The sequence below is a fragment of the Erithacus rubecula genome, assembly GCF_903797595.1.
Source record: "Erithacus rubecula genome assembly, chromosome: 11".
NCBI classification, from domain to species: Eukaryota; Metazoa; Chordata; class Aves; order Passeriformes; family Muscicapidae; genus Erithacus; species Erithacus rubecula.
Genome location: NC_136663.1, coordinates 7,562,675 through 7,588,640, shown reverse-complemented (window position 1 = coordinate 7,588,640; position 25,966 = coordinate 7,562,675). Strand labels below are relative to the sequence as shown.

Sequence of the window (25,966 nt, the reverse complement as noted above, 5' to 3'; positions counted from 1 at the left end):
TCTGTTTTGCTCAAAGCAGTGTAGGTCAGGGCAGTGACTGGCAGCATGTTTTAACTGGATCTGCTTTGCCTTGTCCTCTTTTGTTCTCAGGCATCTTCTGTTGAGCTGAAAAACACCTGGATTTCAGAGATCCGCAAGGTGCTGACAGGACAGCTGGAAGCATGCAGAGGTAGGGCTCCCAGGGCAGCAGCTGGGAATGTGTCCTTCCCTCTGTGTGTGACAATACAGGGCTGGGACAGGTTCCAGGGCCAGCCAGTACCACCAGTGGAGCCAGCAAGGACCAGCTGGGCAGTTGCAGCATTGCTGGGGTTTAAAGCCATGTCCTGATCAAAGAAAATTTATTGCAATTTTATAAATTACATGGATGACTATTTCATTCACAGTAAGGAACATGGTTTTCCTCTGTTGTCCCTCTCAAGCCAAAACTCCAGAAGCATCCTTTTACCTCAGCATGTGAGGAGATGAACTCTGCACTCTGTGTCTGCTCACAACACCTGGATCAAAAGGTGATCCAGGTCCATGACTGGACACAGCAACTGCTCTCTGTCCTAGTGTTTGCTTTGTTTGTTTGAGCTTTGAGAGATTCTGTTTTAAATCTACACACACACCTTGTGTTCTAAATGCCAGTTGTCCCATCTTTCCACCTTAGTGACCTCCCTGTAGAACATGGTTAATGACATTTCCCCCTCTCACAGAGATGTCCCTATGAAGGTGGTTAGTGACATGTTCAGCACCATGAACAATTGAAGCCTCCTAAGTACCTAATATAATGACACTTTTTTTATTAGAAGATATTGAATTCCAGACAGACAAAATTCAGTCAGGCTACTTCAGATAGTAAAAGAACATAATGATGACAGCTATCAGAGATGCTATTCTATTTATTCTCTTAGGACAAAAAGCCCCACAGATTTTTTCCTGGATCTTGACATTGCTTCTCACCTTTCTCTGTCATTTTCTGCTTCTGTCATACACTCATCTCTCTTTAAAGCAAGGCCAGCAAAGTTTCTTCACCCACATCCTTCAAATTCCTAAGCAGACTTTGTCCAAGATGGAAACCTGTGTCTGTGCTTTAGCTTTAGAGGTCACCTCTATTTTAATTGTCTGTTTCACAGAGAAAATGAGTTCTTACCACCTCCTTAGGTATAAGGAAGCAATTATGAACATGAGCCTCAGGAATTGAATCCAACCCATAACAGTACACTTATTTACAATGTTTACTACTCTGGTCTTTTGTTACTGATCTTGTCTTCATCCTTTCTCCTTTTTATTCTGAATTTTACTGTGATTAGTTCATCAGGAACTGCTGAGGAAAGACCTCAAGATTCTTGTTAGTGCAATTTCACTGCAGGAACTGGATCTAGAGGCTTTCTGATATGGTTTGTAATATTTGCTTCTGAAGTACAAAAGCTGGTGTTACTTAGGCTACCACAGAAGAGTTGCTAATGGAGAAAATGTGTATATTTAATAGAGTAGTAGTCCTCCATTTGTGTTTCTAGGCAAAGGAAATTAAGCTTGCAGATTACCCAGATAAGCATTTGTGTATTAGCTAGAATTATTTCGCATTTTCAAGAGAAAAATATACAGGAATCAAGACTGATTGAAGCATTTTTATTTTGATGTTCTTTATTGTTTTGCCCTAAGATCTAGAATATTTCAGGTTTTCAGGGACCTGAGGACATCACAGTCCAAGGTAGTGCTCAGAGCACAGTCAATTATTGGTCAAACAAGGTTACTCAAGGCTTTATTCAGTCTGGTCTTGACACCATCCAAGGGTGACTTTTATCCTGCTCTATGAGTAAAGTCAACCTTTCCTTTTTTGTGAGCAGAACAGCAGTCAGAGGGTATAAATTGTATCTCATATGCTATTGCAGCTCTTCCCCTTGCCATTCCCCAAATGATCACATGAATCAAACCCCTTACTACAATGACTGGTGTCAGGAAGCACATGCTTTGTCCTGTGGTTTTAAAGTTTCTTTTTCTAATGACTCACAAAAGAAGAGGTTTTAATCCAAGACTGGATATTTTTACAACTGACCCTTGCAATAGGAGAAGGAAGAGGAATATATTTGTTTGTCTGGCTGTTTTTAATGACTGTTGTTAGGAGTTGCACAGGGGGTTGGAATGTTGGAAGGAACCAGCTGAGGTGAATGAGTGAGGGGCAGAGAAGGTGGCCACAGGATGTGATAAATAGTTTAAAATATGGGTGCCCAAACCTTGGTGTGTCCCCAGTCCTGTCAGATATTGCAGTGAGCATGAAATGCCAACAAGGCTTTGACAACTCCTTGATCCATCAATCCCAAAGAACACAGCTGTTTCTTGCAGGCAAAGGAATTACTGATGCAGCTTAAGGGAGTTGTGTAAGGCCATGAATCAGTTGCCAAATCCAGGAATGGAGCTACTTCCAGTTGTTCACCCAGGATGGACATTTCTACCCCACCAACAGAGGATGGAATTTGATCTTTCAGTGCTACCCTGCCTCCTTCTCTTTCCCCTTATCTCTTTCTCTGATATGATGTTTCTCTTTTTTTAAGACTGAAATAGTCCAGGGATCTCAGCAATGTGAGAGTTTGAAATCAGCTCCTTCCTTACATTGCTTCCTTACTTCTCAGTGTCTGACTCTCCTGGCCCTGAAGTCCAGGCTCTAATAAGCTGCCTTATAATTTTTCTTCACTCAGCATTTACTGGACAAAGTGCAAATCTGTTGCTACCTTGCAGCTCTGCAAAAAGAGTGAACAACTGGCACATAGATAACATTTTATGATTATTGTTTGTCCAGGATGCTGAGCAAAAGCATTCTGCAGAGAGATAGGATATATTCTGCTATGTAGCTGAGTATGTAAAAAGACTGATGGACATGTGTTGCTAAATCCAGAAAAAGTTGTGAGCCACAAAACTTGTATTCTGGGGAAAAGGTCATTATGTCCATTCTCTAGATCCATATAATGTAGTTAGTTAGGAAGAGGTACCAAGGAAAGAGAAGGTAGTAGGGGAAGAAATCTCTCTTGCAGTGAAAAAATGTAAGAAGAGTTGTTTGATAAACTAAAAGGTTTCATCAAGATATTAATATGCCTTTTGCTTCAAGTACAAGCATTCCATTTTGATTGCAGTGGCAGTAAAAATCTCTCCTCTCCTGTTTCTCTTTCTCATCTTCTATATAAACACTGAAGCAAATTACATTTTGTTTGGAGCAACTTCTTTTGACTTTTCCTTTTACAGAAGCAAGTCAACTGCACCAAAGAATCACTGAGAGTGTGTATCATGCACCAATGGATTCCTCCAATGCAAGCAGGTAACCACAGCTGCCTTGACATATCAGGGCCATGCTTTGTCTTACATTTATGCTTTTGCAGTACATAAATTCTTAGAGTTTTGTGTTTAGATTCCTGAGTATGAATTTACTCAATTGTCTTCAAATTCTTTAAAGATATATAAATACAGATAAAGATTTGCTCAAGAGAGAAGTAATATCACAATGCAGAATTAATTTCAAAGATTAACTCAAGTTTAGATAAAAAGTACTGGAACATTTCCAGGATCTTAAATGGAGCTGTCAGCAAAGTTTTGTTATGACCCAGTTGCTGGACAAATTTAATATAAGTTAGCATGGGATATCTCTGTAAAATTTTAGCAGGATCAACCAAACCAGGAGATCCCAGGTAACAGCCAGCCTTTGAGAGTTGGACAACTCAATGCAACAAATATTAAATAAATGTAGTGCTGTTAATCCTGCATCATCTTTTCTCTAGACTTGGTTAATTTTCTTTGTTTAGGGTTCAAGTGTGGAAATCTTTCAGCAAAACCACCTTGGGGATAAGAGAAAATTATTCCAGTAGGATATGAAATGCAATCACAAAAATGTTCCAGAAGAATCCAGATGAGTGTCCTTCTTATAAGGCTCTTAAAGTGAGATTTTCCAGACGAGAAATTATAGACAAAATATGTCAACAGAAAATTAATTAAGTCCAGGAAGAAAGGCCATGTGATCAGCTAGTTGTCCTAGAATGGATTAAATCAATGAAACAATGAAGTGTTTGTTGTCCTCACTCTGCCAACTATGCCAGAAAAGGAGAGGTCAGATGCTCCTGCTCCAAATGTTGGGTTATTGTAGGAAATGGAAGAATACAGTGAGTCTTCATGAAAGAACAGTGCTGTGGGCTGTGATGAGTGGCACAAGTTCAGAGTATCCCATTATCTGTAATATGTGTCCCCAAGAGAAGCAAGGGCAGTGGAATTGCAGCACCCAGCTGGCTTTGCAGTAGTTGATATGAAATGGTGGGTCCAGAGTTCCTCAGACCTTGGAGCCCTTTCTGCAGCCTGTTTTGGGATGCTGGGTGGAGGCAATGAGGGGAAGGAAGAGGCTGGACTGCAGCAGCCACCATGTGGCACAGTCTGTGCTCATGACTGACTTGGCCAAGCAGCCCCAGCTGTGAGAGGTGCTGGAGGCCAGTGGAGCAGCATCTGCTGAAGAGCAGCCAGCATCACCAGTGCTCTGCCAGCAGAGAGGCAATTAATCATCGACACCTGCCCAACAGACACCTACTCCTGGGTTGCCCATGTGTGACAGTGACTCTACTATTTGTAGGAATTGTCAAACCTCTGTTGTGACACTGGGGAAGTCTGCTTGCAGGATGCTTCCCTGCCCCCCAAACTCTACCTGTTCCTTGACAGACTACCCCCTTTACTGTTTTCATGCCACCAACATCACTTGGGACTGCAATTCCATGAGATAAGGCAGGTCTGACTTGGGATTGGAGCTGAGGTGTTGGGAAAAGGGACATTTAGAGCCAGTGTCCTTAATACAGTTACTGAGTGTCCCCAAGTCCTGTTCAATCTATTTCAATTCTCTCTCCAAATTCTTCCACAAAGTTCCCTGTTTAATTCTAAAATGGGTTGCCCTGTGGAATCTGTTGGTGCTGTATCTCTCTCAAGGGATGGCTGCTGCATTTCATTGATAATGAAATGATCCCTTTGTATTGTTTTCTAATCTATTTAAACATATAAAACTTAAATAGTCCATTGTTCTAACTGCTTAACTATCTGCTTTGTTGGAATAGACTGATGCAGTCATACATCCATGTAAAAATAATCTGTGAACATGGATAAACACAAACTCTTGGAATTTGGCTGCAGATGCTGTTTCAGAAAAGCTCATGTATTTTCTTGGTGTCTTTCTCACAGCTGTAAATCTTTAACTCTGTCAGCTTCATGTTTCACAGTTATCCCAGCCTAGCTAGGGAGAAAGAAAAAAGAATGAGGAAATGTGAATGTGCTTTGGATTTGTTCCCATGTTTATTTTGAGCCCCTTTTTATACCTGACATTAGGCTGCAAAATCACATTTTGATTTAGTACAGGAGGTAACAGAGACCTTGCTAAGGTTCCATCAGAAACAGGTCAGAAGTTCAAATGCAAATCAATGAGTCCTGGACTGCCTTATATTTAGAAAAGGTATTGACAGATCTCTAGTATTTAAAATGTTTTTATGTTTTTAATGATGTCTGGGACCTTCCCTTACAGCAGAACAAGCCCTGTGAATGTTAAGTGTGGAAGTTCACGTGTTAATTGTGAGCAGCAGTTTAATTGCTTATACAGGTCAATAATAAGCACTTTGGCAAACAGTATTTCAAATGTGTAGGTACAATGATTTGTATGGAGCAGTCTGCCAAAGATAACAGTCAAACACCCAAATTAAACCACCAGACATTTGCAAAACTATGAGGATAAGAACCACAAGAAAACCTTGCAGCTTGAATGTCCTACAAACCTGGGACAGGGGTGTCTGTCCCATTGCAGACCCAGTAGCTGGGCAGGTTTGTCAAGGTGGATCCTCCCATTTGTGATTCAGCTGCAGACAGTGATATCCCACTGGGATTCATGTTCCAAAGAGCAAAAGAAACAGAAGCTGGAGAAGCCCATAGAATTTATATTTTGCTCTGTGCATGGTATGACCTTTGCATCACCATCCAGTATCCATTTCTCTCCTGGAGACAAATGTATTTATTCTGCAAAGGATAGAAAATCTGGATTTTCTTTTCCTAGCTGGCTTCCCACCCCAACCTTTCCAATCTGTTGCACTGGCAAAAAGAACTTGTGCAGAAAACCAGCTTGTTTCTCCATTTTTCCCTTCTCAACTCTGATGAAGCACATCCCTCTCTGTGTGGCATGGAGAGGAGGCAGGATGGGTTTTCCTCCACACAGCTGCACAGATAGAGGCTTTTATAGCACACACATTTTGAAACCAGCCCTTTGTTCCTTAGGCTTCCATGTTGGAGGGTAAAAAAGAATGCTGAGTGTTTTATTAAATGTTAACCAGGGATGTTACTATTTTTGTATTTCTTTTGTCCCAAGGTATAGCAGGAAGTCATCAAGTATATATGAAAACAAATCTGACACATCAAATGTGGATGCATCTAACAATAAAAACAGGAATTCCAGTCCCAGCGCCAGACAAAAGAGAGGTAGGAGTTCTGACTGAACTTTTGCTTCCAAAGGATAATATTTTCATATTTGCACATATTTCTGGAGTTTAAAGAGAATACTTTACATTGCTTTAACCCAACATCAAAAAACCAATGCTACACAGCTGAATGACTGTACCATGAAAGTTTGTGAGCACCAAAGGCATTACCAGTTTAGGGTTTTTAAGTCTGAGTTTTGATGCTTTACACTGCTCTTTATACAACTTGTGTTGTTTAAAAATAGAACTTAGGAGACAACAGCATATGTGTTTTAACCTTCTGCATCCTAGTGAAGTTGATTTCTAGACATAGTTAATTTAAATTTTTTTCTACAGACTTTGCTAACTGATTTCTTTGCTTTAAGTCAAGGGGAGTTTTTTGCCTCCTCTGTGTATATCAGTTCTCCTCAAGTGTACAGTAAATAAACCCACAGGCAGTCACAGAATGTCCTTCCATTGTTTGAGTCCATAAGTACAACAGATCTTCTATACAGCAGAGGTGAAAATAAACACTATAAAGAAACTGAATCTCATCTGGCAGTAATAAGAACAGAAAAATCTTTTGACAGCAGTTACTCTTTTAGGCAATGTTTCTTAATGTTGAACAAAGAATTTTCCAGTAATATGAAAAAAGAAAATTGTGAGGTCTTAAGAGATTGATGCCAAAATGAGGTGTAAAGTAACAGCCCCTTTAGAAATAAAGATAGTAAAAATGAAAATGGAATATCTCTCTTGGAAAAATAGACTATTCACCAAAAGATTTTTCATTACATTAGGTTTTTATGCTGGGAAAAAAGTTATGGATTCTTCATTTAAAAACTCAATCTTAAAAATTTGTTTCATAAAAATTTTATTTTAAAAACATTTAGACTTTTTTAAATTAAAGAAGTAGAAAAGTAGCTTTTCCTTTTAAATTTACAAACCCCTTAAAAAAAATTCCAGGAAGATTACTGATGTTTTCTAACTGTCCAGCCTACTCAAGAGTGTGGGAACTGGGATCACATTCCGTGGTCATTGTCATTCTTCTGTCTTTTGCTTTCCCATGAGCAGCTCCTCAGGCTCTGGCTGGGATCCCACTGGCTCAGCCAGAGCATCCTCATCCTCTGCTGGGTGGCTCTTGCTGCAGGGCTGGGCAGTGAGTCCATTCTTTGGTGATTCGTGTGTCCTGTGCAGCCTGAGCTGCAAACCTCACTCTGCAGAGCAGTAAAATGCTCCCCAGCTCCAGATGTGCCACCAAAACTCCAGTTTGTGTCCCTGTGAGGCACCTAGGGCTGGGACTCTGCAGGGGGCTGAACTAAAAAATGTCCCAGCACCCGACACAGAGCCTGGGGCTCTGCCAGAACTGTCTCTTTTGTGCCACCTACTGCCTGTAAAATGCTTCCAGTACCTGTGCAGTTAGAGCGAACACAGACTATTTTAAAATTTATTTAAAATATTGAGGAGTTTCTGCAGTACAGAAGGGGAAGGTACTATTGACAAGCTATTTCAGTTTTGTTATTCTTATTGATAAGTGCCTGTAACAGAGTTTTCTACATGTAAATTAGTGTTTTGTGTGGACCTGGTGGAGTCACTGCCTTGAAAGGGAGTAAACACTGCAGGAACCTCTGGGGACTCCCTTGTCTGACTAACTGTCCTGCTCAAAGCAGGGTCAGTTGCAGCAAGCTGCTCACAGCCATGTCCATTTGTGTTCTAAACAGCTCCAAGCATGGTGACTCCATGATTTGCCATGGGGACACTGTCCTAGGTTATACCTCTTCCACAGTGAAAATGGTTTTTCACATTTTAAAATGGAATTTCCCATATTTCAATTTGTGTCTGTTGCCTCTCTCATCCTTTCTCTGGGCTCCACTGAGAAGCATCTGGCTCCATCTTTATTTTATGAGATCCTCCTGAGCCTTTTCTTCTCCAGGCTGTGCAGTCACAGCTCTTTCACTCTCTCATGTCAGCTACAGCAGCCCCTCAATGCCCTTCATGGCCTTTCCCTGGGTTTACTCAGGTATTCCCATGCCCTGAGGAGCCCAGGGCAGGACAGCACTGCAGCAGAGTCTCTCCTGAGCTGAGATGAGAGGAAACATCCCCTCCCTGGACCTGCTGCTACAGCTCTGCCTGATGCAGCCCAGGATGCTGCTGGCTCTCTTTGCCACAAGTTTGCATTGCAGGCTCCTGTTGCCCATCAGGACCTGGTTCTTATTATGTTTGGAAATCATTTCCAGGGTTATTTAGTATACTTGCAGAATGAAGGAAAAGGTTTGAAATAACTCAAGTGGAGACAATATGACTTTAGAGATCAGTGTCTAATGCTTTGCTGGTGCTGTGAGGCTGTGGGGACCAGTGAAAAGAAAAGGAGTCTCTCAGTGAAGTGATTCAATTGCAGAGCTGAAGAACAGGAACCCACCCCTCTACACATGCACTGCTGTGCTCCCTGTGGGACTCTCTGATAATTAAATGCTATGGGTTTTCTTGCACTGAGAAAATAGAAAGTAAATATACTTTGTATACCAGTTTTTGAATTCTTTATAAGTACAGCATGTGTACAAAGACTGCCTGGGAGTGGGAGCAGCCATGGCAGGGAATGGCCAGCACAGACTGTCTGAAAGCCAAAGGCAGCCCACAGCTGAGACCTGGCTCAGGAGCAGCTCCTCACCAGATGCACCTGCCTGGCCCAGAGCTGGCACTGGTAGAAGGAGCTGAATCACAGTGACATAATTCTCCTGGGTTGTTAAAATCTGCTCATCCCACACCCACCTATGCATGCAGGCACCTTGGATCCTGGATTATCTTGGCTGCAAATCAGGAAGTGATGGGATGCATTTTCCTTTGGAAGCACAGCTTGTCTGTCTGTTGCTTGTCTGTCAGTGTGGATTCACTGTCTCTTCATGTTCCCTTTGCACTTTTGGTCTTCATTTGTCCCTCTAAAGATTTTAATCAGTGTATGAACTGAAGAGAAGGAAAAATCTATTGGTTAAATCCCAAGGCTCAGAATGAGGTACCCAACACATGGTTTGTCTCCTACTCCTTTGCCATAAACCTTATGGGTGTTATCTGCCCACACCAAGAAAGGAGCAGATGGAGGATTTGGCAGGAATGTGTGGATCTGGGAGTTTGATCCAAGTCCACCTGTTTCCTGCAATGTGAGTAACTGAGTATCTTTCAAGCCCAGAGCCTCAGGACCTCGATCCATCTGTGGCTGATCTGTGCAGAGGCAGCTGTCAGACAGCATGGCTGGTTATTCATGCAGGAGCCTGGCATGTGAGCTTTGCTGGCATGGCATCCTTACATCCCAGCAAATCAGGAGATCAATTGCATGACTCTCTGCCAGCTCCAGAGGCTTTAGAAAGGCTTCAGCAGGTAAGGCTGAAGGGGTACCAGGGCTGGTGAGGACACTCTTCAGTGCCAGTGCTGGATTGCAGAGGTGGGACTGCTCTCAACACTTGCATGTCCTGCACTGCAAGGCTCCTCCTCTTATTTCTCCCTACAACTTGCTGTTCCAACCAATGATGTGTTTCCATGATAGAAGGCACTAGCTTGCTGCTAAATTCTATTTCTTTTGATGAGAGCTACCTCTCTTCACCTATTATTCTTTGGTTTTGTTTTGTTTTTGTTCTCCATAAAAACTCAGTGAGCCAAACTCAACCCAGGAACTCAGTTTGGCTCACCTGGTTTACTCACCCTGACCTCATGTCACCTTTCTAATTGATTAGCTCTTGCTCAGGCTTGAACTGAATCAAAATTTATTTATTTCTTTTTAGTTGTCATCCAGTGCTAACCTTTCCTTTCCCATAAGCTGAACAGCTGACCCTTCCTGCCTTATTTCTCTTCCCTCTCCCTCTCTCTCCTAGTTGATGCTTCCAGCAGCCTTAACCTTGAGCGCACAGCGCTTGCTAGAAAGCGATTCACATTGCAAGGTCTTTCCAACCGCAGAGCTCCACCCAAAGGTAAAACCACCCATGCAGCATTTGGTCTCAGCCCATCTGTCTCCTGCACTCAGTCCCACCATGTTCTCTCCATCCCATGGTGCCATCCATCACTAAAATGCTGCTGCATCTCACCCAAATGCTCACTTCTGGTGCACACAAGTGGCTCCTCTGCTCAAAGACTCCCTCACCAAAAATTGCTGCCCCAGCAGCATTGGCAAGGCAACCTCTGGGTTGGCTGGTTGGGTTTTTTACTGGGGCACAGTGCAAATAACATTTGTTTGCAGTTTCTCTCAAGGGTCAAGGTGTGAACTGGTTTTAAATGATCAAGTGAACTTCTTTCAGCAGCTTACAGGCTTGAAGAAAAATAATATCATATCTGCTGTGCTACATGAGATTTTCATGTGTGAAATCATTCATTGGTTGGATATCTTTGTTTTTTCAAATATTGTTCAGCTACGGCCTAGTGGGGAACCAGAATTCAGGAGATCTGGGGTTTTGTTCTACTTAATTATATGACATAGTAAAATGCTGTGTTTTGAGTACTTGTGTATAAATGTTTAGTAGATACCCATGGACAGTGAGCATTGCAAGTTCCTGTAATGGCTGTGCAAGGAAGAAACTTTAGAGGAAAGAAAGGAATGTGAATAGGAATTAAATTGAGTGACTACTTACAATCACTTTCTGAAAAGATACTATAACTACTTCCTTTATTGTTTTTGTGTGTCTTTTCTCCTGTTCTGATAAATAATATTTCCTCTGTGAGACCAAGGGCTAGTATGCAGTGATGGAGAGGGTGAGTATCAAAGGAGGAAGAACCAAGATGAAAACATAACAGCAGAAATACAGAAGCATTAAATTATAATGGGGTAAAGTAAATAAGAATGCACCAAGAATCAGCACTCCTGTAAGATTCTGGCTACAAGATTAAGGCTGCATGTGGTAGTGAGATCCAAGATGGACAAACTAAGTTCAATGTCTGAATATAAAAATAAGTGGGTTTTAGATCTAGTGACTCAGGAAAATCAATGACAAAACATGGATTTCAGAAATAATGCTATAATTTTTGCAAGTTTAGATCTAAATTTTGTTTAGGGCTCCTTTTACTTTTTTATCTGAGTTTTTCATGTCATATTAAATATCTTGCCCTGTATTCAGTGTTCCAGGCAGCAAAGCACAGCTTGGAAGAGCTTGTACCCAGCCTTGCTGGGCCTGGTTATTTGAGATTCCTGAGGAGCACCTCTTACACAATGTCCAGTTTCACTGTGTGGTGCTGATCTGCTGCTGGCCAGAGGGAGCTGCTGGCAGCAAGCTGGCTGGGCACAGAGTGTGTCATTCCTGCAGGAAAACCTGTCAGCACTGCACGGGCTGCCTGCTGAGACACACTGCAAGCTGGGAGAAGGGAACAGGGGAGTGTCTGCAATCAGCTTGTCCTGCTCCTGAACACTTTGTCTAAAGGTTTTTGTTACTGGCCATGGTGAAGGATGGTGTGTTGAGCTGAGTGTACTTTGGTTCAGACCTGCTGTGTCTGTTCCTGTCCAGAGGACATAAAAAGGTGCAAACAATATAATACCCCAACTAACTAAGGTGAAAACAAGATATCAACTGGCAGTGGAGCATAGATGTTTAGAGAAATTCTGAACTGTCTGCCTAGGCTGGATATGATGGGCTGGAAAATATTGTATATAATCAGTTTGGTGTTCTAGCTGAAGAAATGTTGATGTCTGGAGAAGAAATTTTAGCATCCTGCACTCCATCAGTGCAGAGATCCAGGGCAGCTGCCTCAGAGCTGGCACCAAAGTGTATCCAAGTCCACACTCAAAGCACCCTGCACCTCCCCACCCTTGGGTCAGCATTAGACATCCTGGTTTGCAGAGCCCAGTTCATATTCCTTGAGGTGGACACAACTTCAGCACACAGTGAAATATGAGGAAGCTGTGTCTTTACTCTTAAGCAGATTTAGAGAAAAGGCAGGATAAGGAAACAAAAACCCACTATGTTGCCTTCACTTTCTCCAAGCTGCTTTGCACTGGTAAAGGTGGAAGCTCGGATAATGTTTTCAGGCATTCAGACAGTTAAATTTTAGAAATGACAGATGTAAGCTTCAAACCATTCATGCTTGTTTTTCAGTGTATTTCAGGTCAGTCATCACAGAACAAGCAGTTCAGTGTCTAAAATGATCCAAACCTCATCTGTAGACACACACCCCATTCCAGCCATCATGCTCATTTCTCTGTTTTTTGTAGCTGTACTTGGACACTAGTTGGTTGCTAAAATAATAATTGGCATAAGTCTCTTTTCTGAAGTATTAAAATTGGTGCAATTGGAGTTGCTTTGAAAATATATTCATAATAACACTTTCTGTGCTTTTCACCTTGTTGAGGGTATTTTTCCTGTCTGTTCTAGAGAAGCAACCTTTCTTTTCTTTACACTTTTCCAGCTGCTGCTTTGCTTTGAACACCTTTTCCCCTCAGTGCTTATTAACCTCTAACCCTGCCCTGCATTGCATCTGTTCTCCCAGATCCAGAGTCTAAGGACAGAGAAGTTACCCGTCGCTTTTCCCTAGCCTCCTCCATCAGCACCACAGTTAATGCTTCTGCTGTGACCAAAGGTACTGTCATCTGCTGCCTGCTGCCCTCCCCCTGCCTGCCCCATTCACTGCCAAGTGCTGCTCACAGAGAGAGTGCCTCAGGGTTAACAAAGGCAGGAGGTTCCATCCAAGAAGAGTCAGCACCAGTGTGACACCTGCAGGAGGCAGGCCAGCACATTTTGAATGTGTATTGAAGCTTGCTGCCAGCACACAGAGTGACTCTTCTCAGTTTCTCCATTGTAGGCTTCCAAAAGTGCTGCTGGTGTCCATGGAAACTGGATTAAATTTTGGTTGATATGGGGTTAGGTTTCCAGCTTCTAGCTGGTTTGGGTCAACTGATGTTTACTTGAAATTATTTCTCTTAAAAACTCTTCAGGATTTTTGCTTTCGAGAAGGAGACAATCTCTTCATTGCATAGCAGATATCAGATATCAAGAAAGCCTGAAATCAAGCCAAAACCAGAGGAGCAATAGATGCCAGTTTTATAATGTTTGGCGATATCACTGTTACAATTAGAAACTATGTTTGCAGGGAGATTTTCCTATGTGTAAGGGAGTGCTGAGTGCACTGAACTCCATGCAGTTCATGTAGGAGTTTATGGAATTTTTATTTATGTGCCTTATTTAGCTTTAGAAAAGGCACTTTTACAAAATATAAGTTACTGTATTAGTGTGTAGATTTAAAAGCAACCCATGCATTAAGGCAAGTTGATTGTGTTGAAAATCAGTAGCATTGTGGGCACATATGCCTACGTTTCAGGAATAATTTTGACAGCAGAACATACAGTCTTACATGGGGTTCTGAATATACTGCCTTTTGGCAGTTCCTGGAATGGACTGAAGGGTCTGATTTGCAGGTTAAAATTTTCAAGGTAATTCACAAATCAAAATAAAAGGAAAAATGGCAGAATTAATTTGTATAAATATCTTTGCTTTATACTCGTCAGGAAGAAAGTTGCTCAGTATCTGTTTCCTTCTCAACAGCTTGTGAAGGATATGAGCCACATCTTTGGCTGCAATGAGGCTTTCAGGGAATGAGGCAGAAGAAGGATGGGATAGTCTCACTACCTACAAATGTTTCTTTGATAACACCTTTAGACCACAGCACTAGAACATCCTCACATGGAAGTCATGGGCATAGCACAGGAGAAGAGGTTATTGCAGCTCTTTGCCCTCAGGAACAACTCAGGAAATACATGATTGGTTGCTAAATTATGAGAAGACTAAGTTATTTCCTAATAATTATTTTCAAAGCTGGGGAACAGAATGAAGCACATATGTACAAAGAAAATGGGCAACCAAGGGTTGTTCTTTAGTGTGGTTTATCAAAGAGAGTATGTGTGAATTGCAATGAAAGTTAAAATTTGTTACAGTGTCATGTCAAAAAGTCCCATCCTAGAATCCTGTCTGCCAAAAGACAGCTACTTCTGCAATGATTTTCAAAGCTAGAAAACAGGATCAGGCTTTTCAATTAAGTGTTTTATTTACAGCATCTGCTTTAAGAAAATATTTCAGATGACAAAAGAACCGCAGCCTGAGTCTTGTCTCAGCATCAGCCCAGATGTGGATCTAGCCGGGGTGTGTGCTCAGCATCTCTGAGGTGCAGCTGCTGCTGTGTCTGATCCTCCCTCCTGAAGTTCTGCTCCCCCACAAGTGCAGTGGGCACAGGCGAGGCGCTGCTCAGGGACCTTGGCCGGTGTCCCCATTGCGTGGGTCAGAAGGGGCTCCGCGGCTGTGCCCGGGCAGCCCCGGGGACAGGCGGGGACCGCGGCTCGGCTGCCCCAGTGCCGCCTCCCGGGCAAGACAGAGGGAACGCCCGGAGTGGGACTTGAAGGGAAGCAGATCCTTTTCTGTGATGTCTCAAATGGCTTTTGACAAAAGGGGTCTGTTCCTACCCACTCTGCAGAAGTGTATCTTCACCACCTAGAACCTAGGGGTTGGTCATTCTTCTGGGTGAAATTAGAAGTGTTAGGTTGTTAGTGTTTTCAGGTGGTAGGAAAGCAAGTTTCTCCTTTAACAATATTTACAGTCTTGTGACTCTGTAAACTTCACACAGGTCCCCTTGTTCCTGCAGTTAAAGTCAAGAGACATGAAATAAAGAGTGACCCAACTCCCCTGGGGTTTGAAGGTAGGAGTATTTCCATCCTGCATGAAAACCTCATATGGTATTATTCACTGAATTCACATCTCATCACAGCTGGTGGATGACACTGGAGTCCATTGGGGGTTGGGATCAGTTTATCTGCATAACTGGGACAAAGACAGCTTGTTCCTCCCTCACCTGTCCCCTGCATTCACATTCACCTAGGCATGGGCCTAAATTAATTCCCCAGTTCTCTGCCTGTTTTGGGAAGTAAAGGTCTAGACTGTCACCTGGATCTGGATTTTCTGCTCAGCTCTGCCTCCCTCCATAGGAAGCAGCAGCAGGGAGCCAAGGGGCTACTTTTCACCTTCACCTGCCACTTGCATCCCCCTTCCCTTGTTAGTGTCTACTCCTCATGAGAGAAGCAGGAGCCATGTGCATGAAAACTACAGGGGAGGCTACTCTGTGCATTAATGGCCATTGCAGGTGCAGTGTTTCATTTCAGACAAGCAGAATTTCCTCCAATTTGTTGCAGCAGATTCATAAATACCAAAGAGTTAAATTGGGATGCTGTTCCTCAGCCACTGGAAGATCACCAGCTTCCATTTCAACTTTCCCCTTTACCTGACCATTTGCCTTAGGGGGAAGACAAGGAGCCAGGTACCTCTGCTGCAGGACAGGCAGGTCAGAGATGTGGGCTGAGGAGTTCTTTCATAGCATTGTGTTGTTCTGCACAAAAACTTGGTAGGAAGAGCTGGGGAACAGGTCAGGGATGGAATTGGTGAAATATCAGAGCTGTCTCCCATGGCACTCCTAGCAGAAGAAGAGACTGGAACAGAGAGATTGGAAGGAACAATTCAGAGACAGCAGAAGCAGTTTTGCTGTTTGCAGATTATTTCCTTTTGCCAGTGAGCCCTGGCACTATGTTTAGAACCATCCTGGAACCCAGAACCAGAGTTCCCCAAAGTGTGGGGTTTATGCCTTCCTCACTGACAGATGCCCTGATCTCAGCATCCCCATGGCTGCAGAGGCAGGGGGGATTTCAGGGTGCAAGAACTATCTGCAGCACAGAATTGACTTGATTAAAAACAAGGCACAGCATCCCTCACCAGACTGAGTATCTGAAAGTAGGAAACAATGAACATTATCACCCCTTTACCAGAAGATATTGCTGCTACTGCTAGGGTTCTGTCTGAGGTAATAACACAAGGGATTCTTCCCCCCCCAAATTCTGTTGCATTCATCAAGAGTGAAATCATTAATTGGTGGTCTCCTTGTCTCCTTTTGCTGCTGTATGGATTAGGATCAAAACCATAAATTATAGCCTACCAAATGATTCAAATGCTGCATGGAAAATATGTTAAAAATGAGTAAGGAAGCTGTAATGAAACAGAACACTGCACTGTGCACTCAGCAATTGTCTTCCTTAATTAACATCAATACTTCTGTCTGATTCATTTCGCTGTTCTCTGTCCTTCTCAGACTTACAGTTTTTCTGTGGAATGCTGCTGTCCTTTCACTCATTTGTGCTGGTCATGTGTCTCCTCTTTTATAACTGTTGGACCCCAGTCCACCTGTTTGTTAAAGAGACTGTCAGTTGCAGAGGTGATGCAGGAATTCACCTTGTACTGGTTGTCTGGTCACTATTTCACCTTGAAGACACAAATTGTACTTCCTGTCACAGATGCTTTTGAGAACACCATTTTGGCCCAGACTAAATGTAATGCCGGTTCCACCACGAGATCCGTACCTAGATCTGCTTCACAGACAGGTAAACAAAATAAAAATATTTGTAAACTCAATTTGAGAGTGAAAACTAAATTTATGATAGTATTTACTCTCTTTATTATAAGGAGACTTTTCTCTTTTGGTGAATATTATTTCCCATCAAAACAATGAAAGAACAAGCTTGGATCACTAGCTTTGAAACAATGCCCCAGATCTGGTTTTCTGAGGTCAGGCTGAAAATAATTCTTTTAACTGAAAGCAGAGAGCTCAGAACTGGATCTGTCTTATTTTATAAGAATTAAGCATGAGAAACAAGCTGTTTCTTAGCCTCTGAAATTAGCATAGTGATTTGTATGAAGAGGGAGGCTGATGCATGTATTCTTGCTGGTGATGTTTCTGAATTATAGTGACAAAATACTGTGGAAGCTTTGTCTAGTGGGGTGGAGAGATATGTTTTTCTCTTGGTGTTGGTAGTCCAGCCTGTGAATTGAACTAAAATTGCAGTAGCAACTCAAAGTTAATTAGAATCAGTGTATTCTTGTATGTTGAGACCTTTGCTAGTATTGCTGGTGTGAATAAAATGGTACAGGACAGTGTCACTTCAGATGACAAGACCATTCCTGTGGGGTGACAGCTGTGGATGCAGCTTTGCTGGAAGAAGGTCCTGTGTCCCCTGTAACTGGCTTGCAGTTGTTGGAGCAGACCAACAGTCCCTGGGTGGCAGAAAAGGCTGCAGAGCTGCACGACCATGTGTTTTACCAACCAGTGCTTGCAGCAGGGAGGATGTGCATGGGGATGGATTAAATAAACTGATTAATAAACCTGTTTCTCCCAGATCAGGTCACTTTTCTGTTTGCTGCCTGAACTGCCTGGCGTGGGCTTTGTATTGTCTCAGGCCAGGTTTTGGTGTGGGTTGAGAGTGCTGGGATGTGCATAATCCTACTGTGTGAGCATCTGTCTCCATGCCCTGTGGTCAGAGCTTTGCCTTGTGGAGAGCAATGGCCCACAGGATGTAAAGAACTTGTTTCAGCATCTGCTCAGCCCAAGTACCTATGAATCAGCTGATGCCCAGCAGGTACATTGATTAGGAGGCACATGGTAAATTGACTGACTCCATTCAGCTTGTATCTGTCAGGCCTGCAGAATCATTGGGTAGATACAAGGTCTGTTTCCTCTGAGCTGGACTGTACTCATCCCCTCCCCATCAGAAGAGCGACAGGCATCAGGTGCAGGAAAGTGCAGATGATGATTGCCATCTGCACAAAAGAGCTGAACTACTTTTGCACCATGGGAGCCTCTGGCAGACAGGTCATACACTGCTCAGCCTCAGTTTCCCTCAGGATATGTCCTATGGACATGCCTTTTTGGGTGAAGAGAGACTGGCTGCTGACCTTGGGCTGGAAATCTCTCATTGAGTCCATTCTGCTGGGTGGGGGTGGTTCTGGTGAAAATCATGCAGTAAGAGAACAAACAGCAGAAATATGACTGAGATGTCTCCTCACCCCTCTGCTTGTCTTTGTACCTTGCTGTTTACTCTGTCCCTTCCCTGCACTTGCAGCCTGCTCCAGGGTATAGTCTTGTCATTTGCTAATGTAATGTCACCTTGGGGTGAGATGGAGATAAGAAGTAAACCAAAATTCCATGGCTTTGTACTTACTTAAACATGTGGATGTAAGCTGGAAACAGAATGATCGTGGCCTTCTGAAAGTCATGTCAGCACAAGTTATCATTTGCTCTGCAGGAAGATTCCTTGTTCTTTGTACCTCCTGAGCTGAAGGGATTGAGCAATACTGAGCCCTGGATGTATCCATGGGTATGAGCACTGCAGCCACACATGCTGCTCTCACACCAGGGACAGTGAGTGGTACAGGCTTTTAGAGACAGAATAATGGCTCTCACACAAAGTTTGCAGCAAAACCATGGAATTAACTACAAAAAAGTACCAGCAGTTTGGTAAGTGGAAGAGTGGGAAGTGAACCTGTGGCATTTATTTTGCAAACACAGATTCTCAAGGAGGCTAATGTCTGATAGCTAACTCCTTCTGGTTTATCTCTTTTGAAAAGGTTGGCCCAGCAGACAAATGCCTTCTCTAGACACATTTGAAGATTTTGAAGCCATCCCTTCCAGCATGGATGAACTCTCCAACTCTTCTGATTTGGAGGAAGAGACCAACCCTAACAATGTAATTGATTTTTAAAATTACACTGCCCTTTACCAGCACAACTTACTGCTCTCTGAGGATCACAATGTAACCTGAAAAGTTTGCATTCATACCAGCCTTATATTCATGGATATGTGGGAATACAGAAGATAGAAATTTGATCTGGGGTGCTGGAAGATTATTACAAGAGTTTTGTTGATCAGGATGAGGATCATAAAAAGTCTCCCATACTTGTAAGCTGTCACTTTGCCTGCTACAAAAGTGAGGGGAAAGTTTGAGTCTTTAAAAAAGTAATTTCAGACTTCTGCAGGTAGCTTCACCTGGTGTCACAAACCAAATTTTTATATCAGAATAATGGCTGGAAGGCTAAGCCTAAAGTCTAAATGCAGAGAACAGGTCTATCCAAATTTTCTATAATATTTAACCTGGGCATGATGAAACAATTGCCTACAGAAGAAATTTCTGCCAGCTTGAAAAGCCTAATTCAGTATTCAACTAAAATCTCACAGTGTTCTTTCATCCATAGTGATTGTATTTCTGGTGCTTTGTTTCATTCATTTCAGGGGAGCAATCTCTTCCGTGTGGAAGGCAGTTTTGACAGCTGCTTCCCGGATTCTCTTACTCTCGAGGATGGAGATTTAGTGCAGTTTGTGCAGGAAGGAGAGAATGGTCAATGGTGAGTATGGCAGAGAGATAGAACTGGACAGGAAGAACAGCCATAACCTCCTAGAAAAGACGGGAAATATTCAGAATAATGTCAAAGTCTCCAAAATCTACCCAAATCCACTCTCCCCATTGATCACAACATGAAAGAGGCAGTGGGAGGCATGAGCACACAAAGCAGCTTTGGTTAATTCCACCTGGGTGTCTTTGATCCCAAATGCCTGTGACATGAGGTTTAAAGGGGACAAGTTTGTGTAAAGGAAATGGATGGGAATAGTTGGGCTTTTGGCACCAGAAGGACATCTGTCAAAGGCAGGACCTCCTGTAGGATGCATCAATGAAACCCCCACACCTTCCACTGAGAGCACTTTTAGCCCCAAAAGTTTAAATACATGATTGACAAAGAGGAGTGAGTCCGGCCCCCTGAGCTCATATATGTTTTGTTGTATTCATTTTCTCTTGCTTCTAAGTGAGTGTTAGGAACAGGCCTGCCTGGACATCTGAATTCTCCCTTCACAGGCAGTTTGGAGAGAGAAGCAGTGTCCCTCAGGGGTCTCTGCTTGGGCCAGTTCTGTTCAATATTTTTATTGATGACATGGATGTGGGTATTCAATCTTTCATTAGTAAATTTGCAGATAGCACTAAGCTGGGAGCATGTGTTTATTCTGGTAGAAGGTAGGAGGGCTCTGCAGAGAGACATGGAATGCTTGGATGGGTGGGCAGAGTCCACTAAGATTAGGTTTAATAAGTCCAAGTATCAAGTCCTGCATTTTGGCCACAAAACCCCCCTGTAACAGTATAGGCTGGGGATGGTGGGGCTGGACAGTGCCCAGGCAGAAAGGGACCTGGGGGTACTGATGGACAGCAGGGTGGACATGAGCAGCAGTGTGCCCTGGTGGCCAATAGGCCAGTGGCTCCTGGCCTGGATCAGGAATAGTGTGGCCAGCAGGAGCAGGGAGTTCATTATTCCCCTATACTCAGCACTGGTGAGGCCACACCTGGAGTGTCCAGTTCTGTCCCCTCAGTTTAGGAAGGATGTTGAGACGCTTGAGGAAATCCAGAGGAGGGAACCAGGCTGGTGAGGGGCTTGGAACACAAACCCTGTGAGGAACAGCTGGGGGAGCTGGGGGTGTTCAGCCTGGAGAAAAGGAGACTCAGGGGTGACCTTATCACTCTCTACAGCTCTCTGGAAGGTGGCTGTGCTCAGGTGGGGTTTGGTCTCTTTCTCCAGGCAGCAACTAACAGAACAAGAGGACACAGTTTTAAGCTGTGCCAAGGGAAATACAGGTTGGATATTAGAAAAAAAATGTTTATGGAAAGAGTGATAAAATACTGGAATGGTCTGCCTGGGGAGGTGGTGGAGTCACCATTCTGGGATATGCTTTAAAAAAGACTGGATGTGGCACTTGGTGCCATGGTCTAGTTGAGGTGTTAGGGCATGGGTTGAACTCAATGTTTTTGATGGCCTCTTCCAACCCTGTGATCCTGTATGGGCACTGTAGCACTGCCCTGGGTCCTCTGCCTTCTTCCTTAGTTTAGGAAACAACAGCCCAACATGCACCTCTGAGAAACACAACCCAGGAAAGGCAATGTAGGAAAATTCATTGACTGTTCTCTGAGTTTCAGGTTAGTGAAGAAACTGGTGTCTGAGAAAAGCGACTGGGTTCCCTCCAGTATATTGCAGCCAGCAGAGGGGGACAGTAACAACATAATTAAGAGCAGCAATGCAGGTAATAGAAAAATGTGTTAGTGGTTTGGTGGATTTTTATCTCCATACTGAAAAATGATGCGATATTAAAAAAAACAAGTGATAAAAAGTGCATTTTCTGTATTGAAGTACTCACCTGGCTGCAAGTCTGTGCTACAGGCTCTGGTGACATGGCTGAGCTAACCTGAGATTTGGGGCCTGGGTGTCACAGCTAGTCAGGCACAGCAGCTTTCTTTGGCCTGACTTAATTGTTTTCCCCTTTCTGAGCAGAACTTGAATCTCCCATCCAACTTCTATGGCTATCAGTACTGGCTGCTTTACAGTGAGCCCAAGTGTTTCATGCACAGGGTGTGCCTGCAGGACAGCTTTGATCCTGGCATGGGTAGACTTTGGATGTAGACCAGCATCAGGGCTGTGCTTCTGGCCCAGGTTTGAAAACATTAAAATTTCATGAGCCATTACTGCCTTCATCATATTACACAGCTGGCTCCAAAAGCTGCAGGAAGGGCTGCTCTGGCAAGATTTCAGCCAAATCAGCATTAAAAGTCAAACATTCTCAGCTTTGGTTCTGATCTAACACCCAAACACTTGCACTGGAAAAACTGAACCTGAGAAACTCTGCAGATCAAAGGTTTACAATTCTAGACCAATATTTGTCCATCCTTAAATATAATCTACCAAAATGTGTCCTGCTTTTCTTCTAATAGCACAAGAAAGCAAAATCTAGCACAGCCATTCCCTGGGGATCTGTGATGGAGAGCACTTTATTCTGAGTTACTGGTCTTTTTTGGGATTTTTTTTGGTAATTTTGTTAAAGTGGAGGAAATCCTTTATGAACCTCAGGATTCTTTGCTGTGGTGTAAAGAGAATTTGGTAATTGCTGCTCCTTCACCTCCACAGCAGGTCAGTCCTCCCATCACCAGCCCAACGATGGCTCTCATTTCACTGGCATGTTCAGTGCTTCAAAAGAAAAACAAAGCCAGGCACACATTCCAGTCACACACCAAAGGAGCCTCCCTTGCCTTTCATGAAGGATTTAGGAGAGCACTAGAATTGTGATTTTATGTTTTATTTTATTCCAGACTTTTAACAAAAAACCTCAAGACTGTAGATGGAAAATCCTGCAGAGATATTGTAGTGACAATGCCCATGTCCTCCTTTTCAGACACGTACAACGATTCCTGCAGCACAGCCTCAGTAGAGTCAGACACCAAGGAAGGTGAGGTGGCCAAAAGCTTCCCAGCAGAACAGAGGGCTGGCAGCTGAACAGCAGGACCAGCCTTCCTCAGGACCCCATCCACCTGCCTTTATCCTGGGTGGACACTGGATCAAAGTTGCCTTTCTCACAAGCTCTGAGGTTCATAATTCACTAAAATTTTATCAACATGAACAGATGAGAACTGTGCTGTCCACCTGGCAAGCTGGGAAAAACAAACTTGAAAGGAGCATTAAACATCCAGAAAACATCAAACTTACCTTCAGTATTAGAGGAGAAAAATGCTTCTTGCATTGATTATCAAACTGTTTCAGAAGATGTGGCCTAAATTAGGTCGACAGCAGAGCTGAAGAGTTTCTATGCACGCACCTTTTGGCAACTTTGCTTGAGCACCGCATCACTGCAGAGGGGCACGTGGTGGTTACGAGTCCTTGCTCCACCTGGGGTCACCTGGAGGTTTTTCCATTTGCTTGCCTCTGGCTGTGCCTTCCCTGTCCTCCTTAATTCCAGCTGATCCATCATCACAAATGTGCCCTTTTTGCTGTCGGTCAACACCAAAAACACCCCACCCGAGGGTGGCTGTGGAAAGGAGACTCTGGCTGGGACATCAGCAGTGCAGCAGTGAGGGGACTCCAGTGCAGTGGAAAAGCCCTGCTGCACACAGCATTCCACACCTGGAACAGTGCAGGGGCAGCTCCTGGCTGGGAGGTGCAGGGCTAAGCAGGGAAGTAAAGATGTGTAACAGCTACTGTGACAAAGAACACTCTGAACTCTTTTACAGTCTGAGTCATTCCTCTGCCCCCTCTACAGTCTCTGGTTGCTGGATCACAACCCTTTGCATTTGGTGCCGAGAATTCAGTTGAATGCCATTTACTGTCACACTTTTGAGTAGACTGCATGCTTTCCTTGTGTGCTGGGCTATGAGTAGATACATTTCACCCCCCATTTGGAATATACTTAAGCATTGCAAATAGGCAGTGGGCATTAGATGCTCCAATGAGTGGATAAAGTGTTGTTGTTAAATACTTCCTTCCAGGCTGTTTGATGAAAGGACTGTACCAAATCTCTGCCATGTAAGGATATAATGTATAATATTAAGTGATTACAGATGTTATGATTCCTATACAAGCCATTAGCTCATTTAGAGCAACTGTTAGGGCATGAAGGCATTTTGATGGTAATTGGGTCTTAGGTCCCACAAAAGCTGCTAGTACTTTAGTAAAGATAAATATTGACTAAGGGTTGCAAGCAGGCAAAGATCAGTCTGGTAAAAGCCAGCCCAGAAGAAGCTCAAGAGTGAGTGGCTTTCACTCTTAGGGATGTTTTGTTTAAGCCTCAGACTAGTGGTGCTTTATGTAAATAACAATGGGCACTAAAAGCACTAGAAATGGAGATAAAGTAAAACCAAAACCCACTCTTACTAACTGAACCTCTGAGCAAAGCAGAGTGTGGATCATTTCTGCTCTCACCTTCGCAGGGACTCGAATGTTTTCCTTTGTGTCTCAGTGGAGGCTGGCATTGCAGGTACCTTAGTGTGTGAGTCAGGATAGCTGTGGAGCAGGGATATAGTCCTGTTTGAGAAAAAGTCTTAGAGTAGGCAAAGGCTTAGTCAGGTTTTTTTTTGCCTGTGATTTATTGCTTGATTATAAGTTGCACTGTGGTGATTGATTCCCATGGCTATTCTAATTCTCCATATCCAAACTCTGTAAATTTTGACATTTTCTGATCACGACTAAAAAACCTTTCTGGAAGCATTTTTGTCCTACAGGGGTAGGGGCTTGCCTGTTTTGTTGGTCATTTACCTCAAAAATGACATGTAGGCTCTCAGGAACATGAATCCTCTTGGTCTACTGTGGTTATCAGCATCTTGCAGGAAGAATTGATTCCTTTCATTTCCCTAAGGAAATATGCAATGACGTTTTCTTATAGTGCAATTATTTTATCCTCTCTCTAAAATGAATTCATTCTGGTTTCTCTATTACTTTCAGTAATTTTTGCACAGGAACAATTCTGCTTTCTACTCCTGCCCTAAGCATAGGAGAGGGAAGAGCTAGGGAGCTTTGATTGCACGTTAGTGAGTATAGTAAACTTTTGTGTGGGAGAGAGAGATGGGGAAGGATTACCTTGGATGTATGAAACTGCCAGAACAAAGATTTGTGACATTGCTGATGGATGGAAAGACAAAAACCTGCACTTTGGAGTTTTATTTTTGAGGAATCGCATTCTGATTGTGAAATGGCAGCAGGAAGTCTCTCAACTGAAGATGAGAAGTCAGGTATTGTCAGTCCATTCCCTACCTCTGCATGAGCAGGATGACAGTGTGCTGGTCCCACATCCCCTGGTACTGCAATACCTTCCTGTAAAATGGGAACTTTTGAATTTCCCACTAAATGATAAATTTTACCACATATACAAAAATTAGGGACCTCCTAGGAAAAGCAAAGCATTCAACCTCATATGCCCCATTTTGTCCTCCAAGAGTGCCACTGGTGGGATCCTGTGGAGCAGTCTAGAGCTCCACAGAGAAAAGGGTCCTCTCCCAGCTCCAGACCATCTGTCATGGCAACTGCAAAGAGGTAGGGACTGGATTATTGCATTCTCCTCCCTAGTTTGCTTTTGAAAACTTTTTTTTTTTTTTTTTTTTTCCACCCAAAAATCTCACATTTTATCCTGCTGGACCAAAGTTTAAGTGTGTGCTGCTCTGCAGATGCCCTGGGGGTGACAGGTCCCTCTGTCCCATGGCTGTGCAGCAGTGGCACAGCACTCTGGTCTTTGGGAGCTGTGCCACAGCTGCTTGGGCACACTGAGCCTGAGCAGGGAGCTCTCAGCCATGAACTGTGTCTTTAACCTTCCTGCAGTGCCAGGTGCCTGTTTGTGCCTCCGTGTTCCCAAGCCAGGGCACAGGGCCCCTGCAGGGCTGGCTTTGGGAAAGAATGAGTTCAGTGACTGACCAGGCTGCTGACAAGTCCTAGAGCAGCTCACAAAGGAGTAACCTTCTGGCTTTGCTGATGAGACAAAATGGGGTTTGATGACTTTTGGAGTTTTTAAAATAGTATGCAGGGTAGTATTTTAATTAGTATTCCTGTCAAGCAAGGTGATAATTAAGGGAATGACTCTCCATGTACAGTCTAGAAGATGATTTGGTAAAGCCCAGCGAGACTAATGTGTATGTCAGGGTGTGCTTATTCTGTCTGCAGGTCTTTGACACCATCCTTTTTAGGTAGATGGACCTAAATATCATAGTTTTCAAATAAGGATTTCATTTCAGTGTTGTTTGGAGATGCTGCAGTGGCCTGGGCTGGTCACACCTCCCTCCAGGCTGAGGGTTTGCCTGGGCTCTCCTCCCTCTACTCTGCTGCTCTTCTGCAAAACTTCAGAAACTTCACATCCTCAAAACTGCCCTTGAAACTGCTCACTCAGGTGTGGGTGGGCTGCAGAGTCCTTCC

The 25,966-nt window shown here is 43.4% G+C and overlaps 1 protein-coding gene across 9 annotated transcripts in view; it reads left to right on the top strand.

Annotated features, from left to right (window-relative positions):
• The window catches only part of MCF2L2 (MCF.2 cell line derived transforming sequence-like 2), a gene marked incomplete at its 5' end in the record, with an annotated part of 148,945 nt that extends 123,524 nt beyond the window's left edge, over window positions 1-25,421 (top strand). For 2 of the 9 annotated variants that reach the window (XM_079314847.1, XM_079314848.1), the window contains 10 exons: window positions 91-169; window positions 3,220-3,292; window positions 6,350-6,459; window positions 12,894-12,983; window positions 15,018-15,089; window positions 16,729-16,815; window positions 18,836-18,954; window positions 19,497-19,609; window positions 21,223-21,326; window positions 22,470-25,421. In XM_079314847.1, the coding sequence (XP_079170973.1) occupies window positions 91-169; window positions 3,220-3,292; window positions 6,350-6,459; window positions 12,894-12,983; window positions 15,018-15,089; window positions 16,729-16,815; window positions 18,836-18,954; window positions 19,497-19,609; window positions 21,223-21,326; window positions 22,470-22,570 (948 nt within the window). In that variant the 3' untranslated portion in view covers window positions 22,571-25,421. Of the gene's footprint in view, window positions 1-90; window positions 170-3,219; window positions 3,293-6,349; window positions 6,460-10,297; window positions 10,821-12,893; window positions 12,984-15,017; window positions 15,090-16,728; window positions 16,816-18,835; window positions 18,955-19,496; window positions 19,610-21,222; window positions 21,327-22,469 lie in introns of those variants that run through there. The other 7 variants (XM_079314855.1, XM_079314850.1, XM_079314849.1 and 4 more) reach the window with 7 other exon arrangements.
• Between the last annotated feature and the right edge of the window lie 545 nt (window positions 25,422-25,966).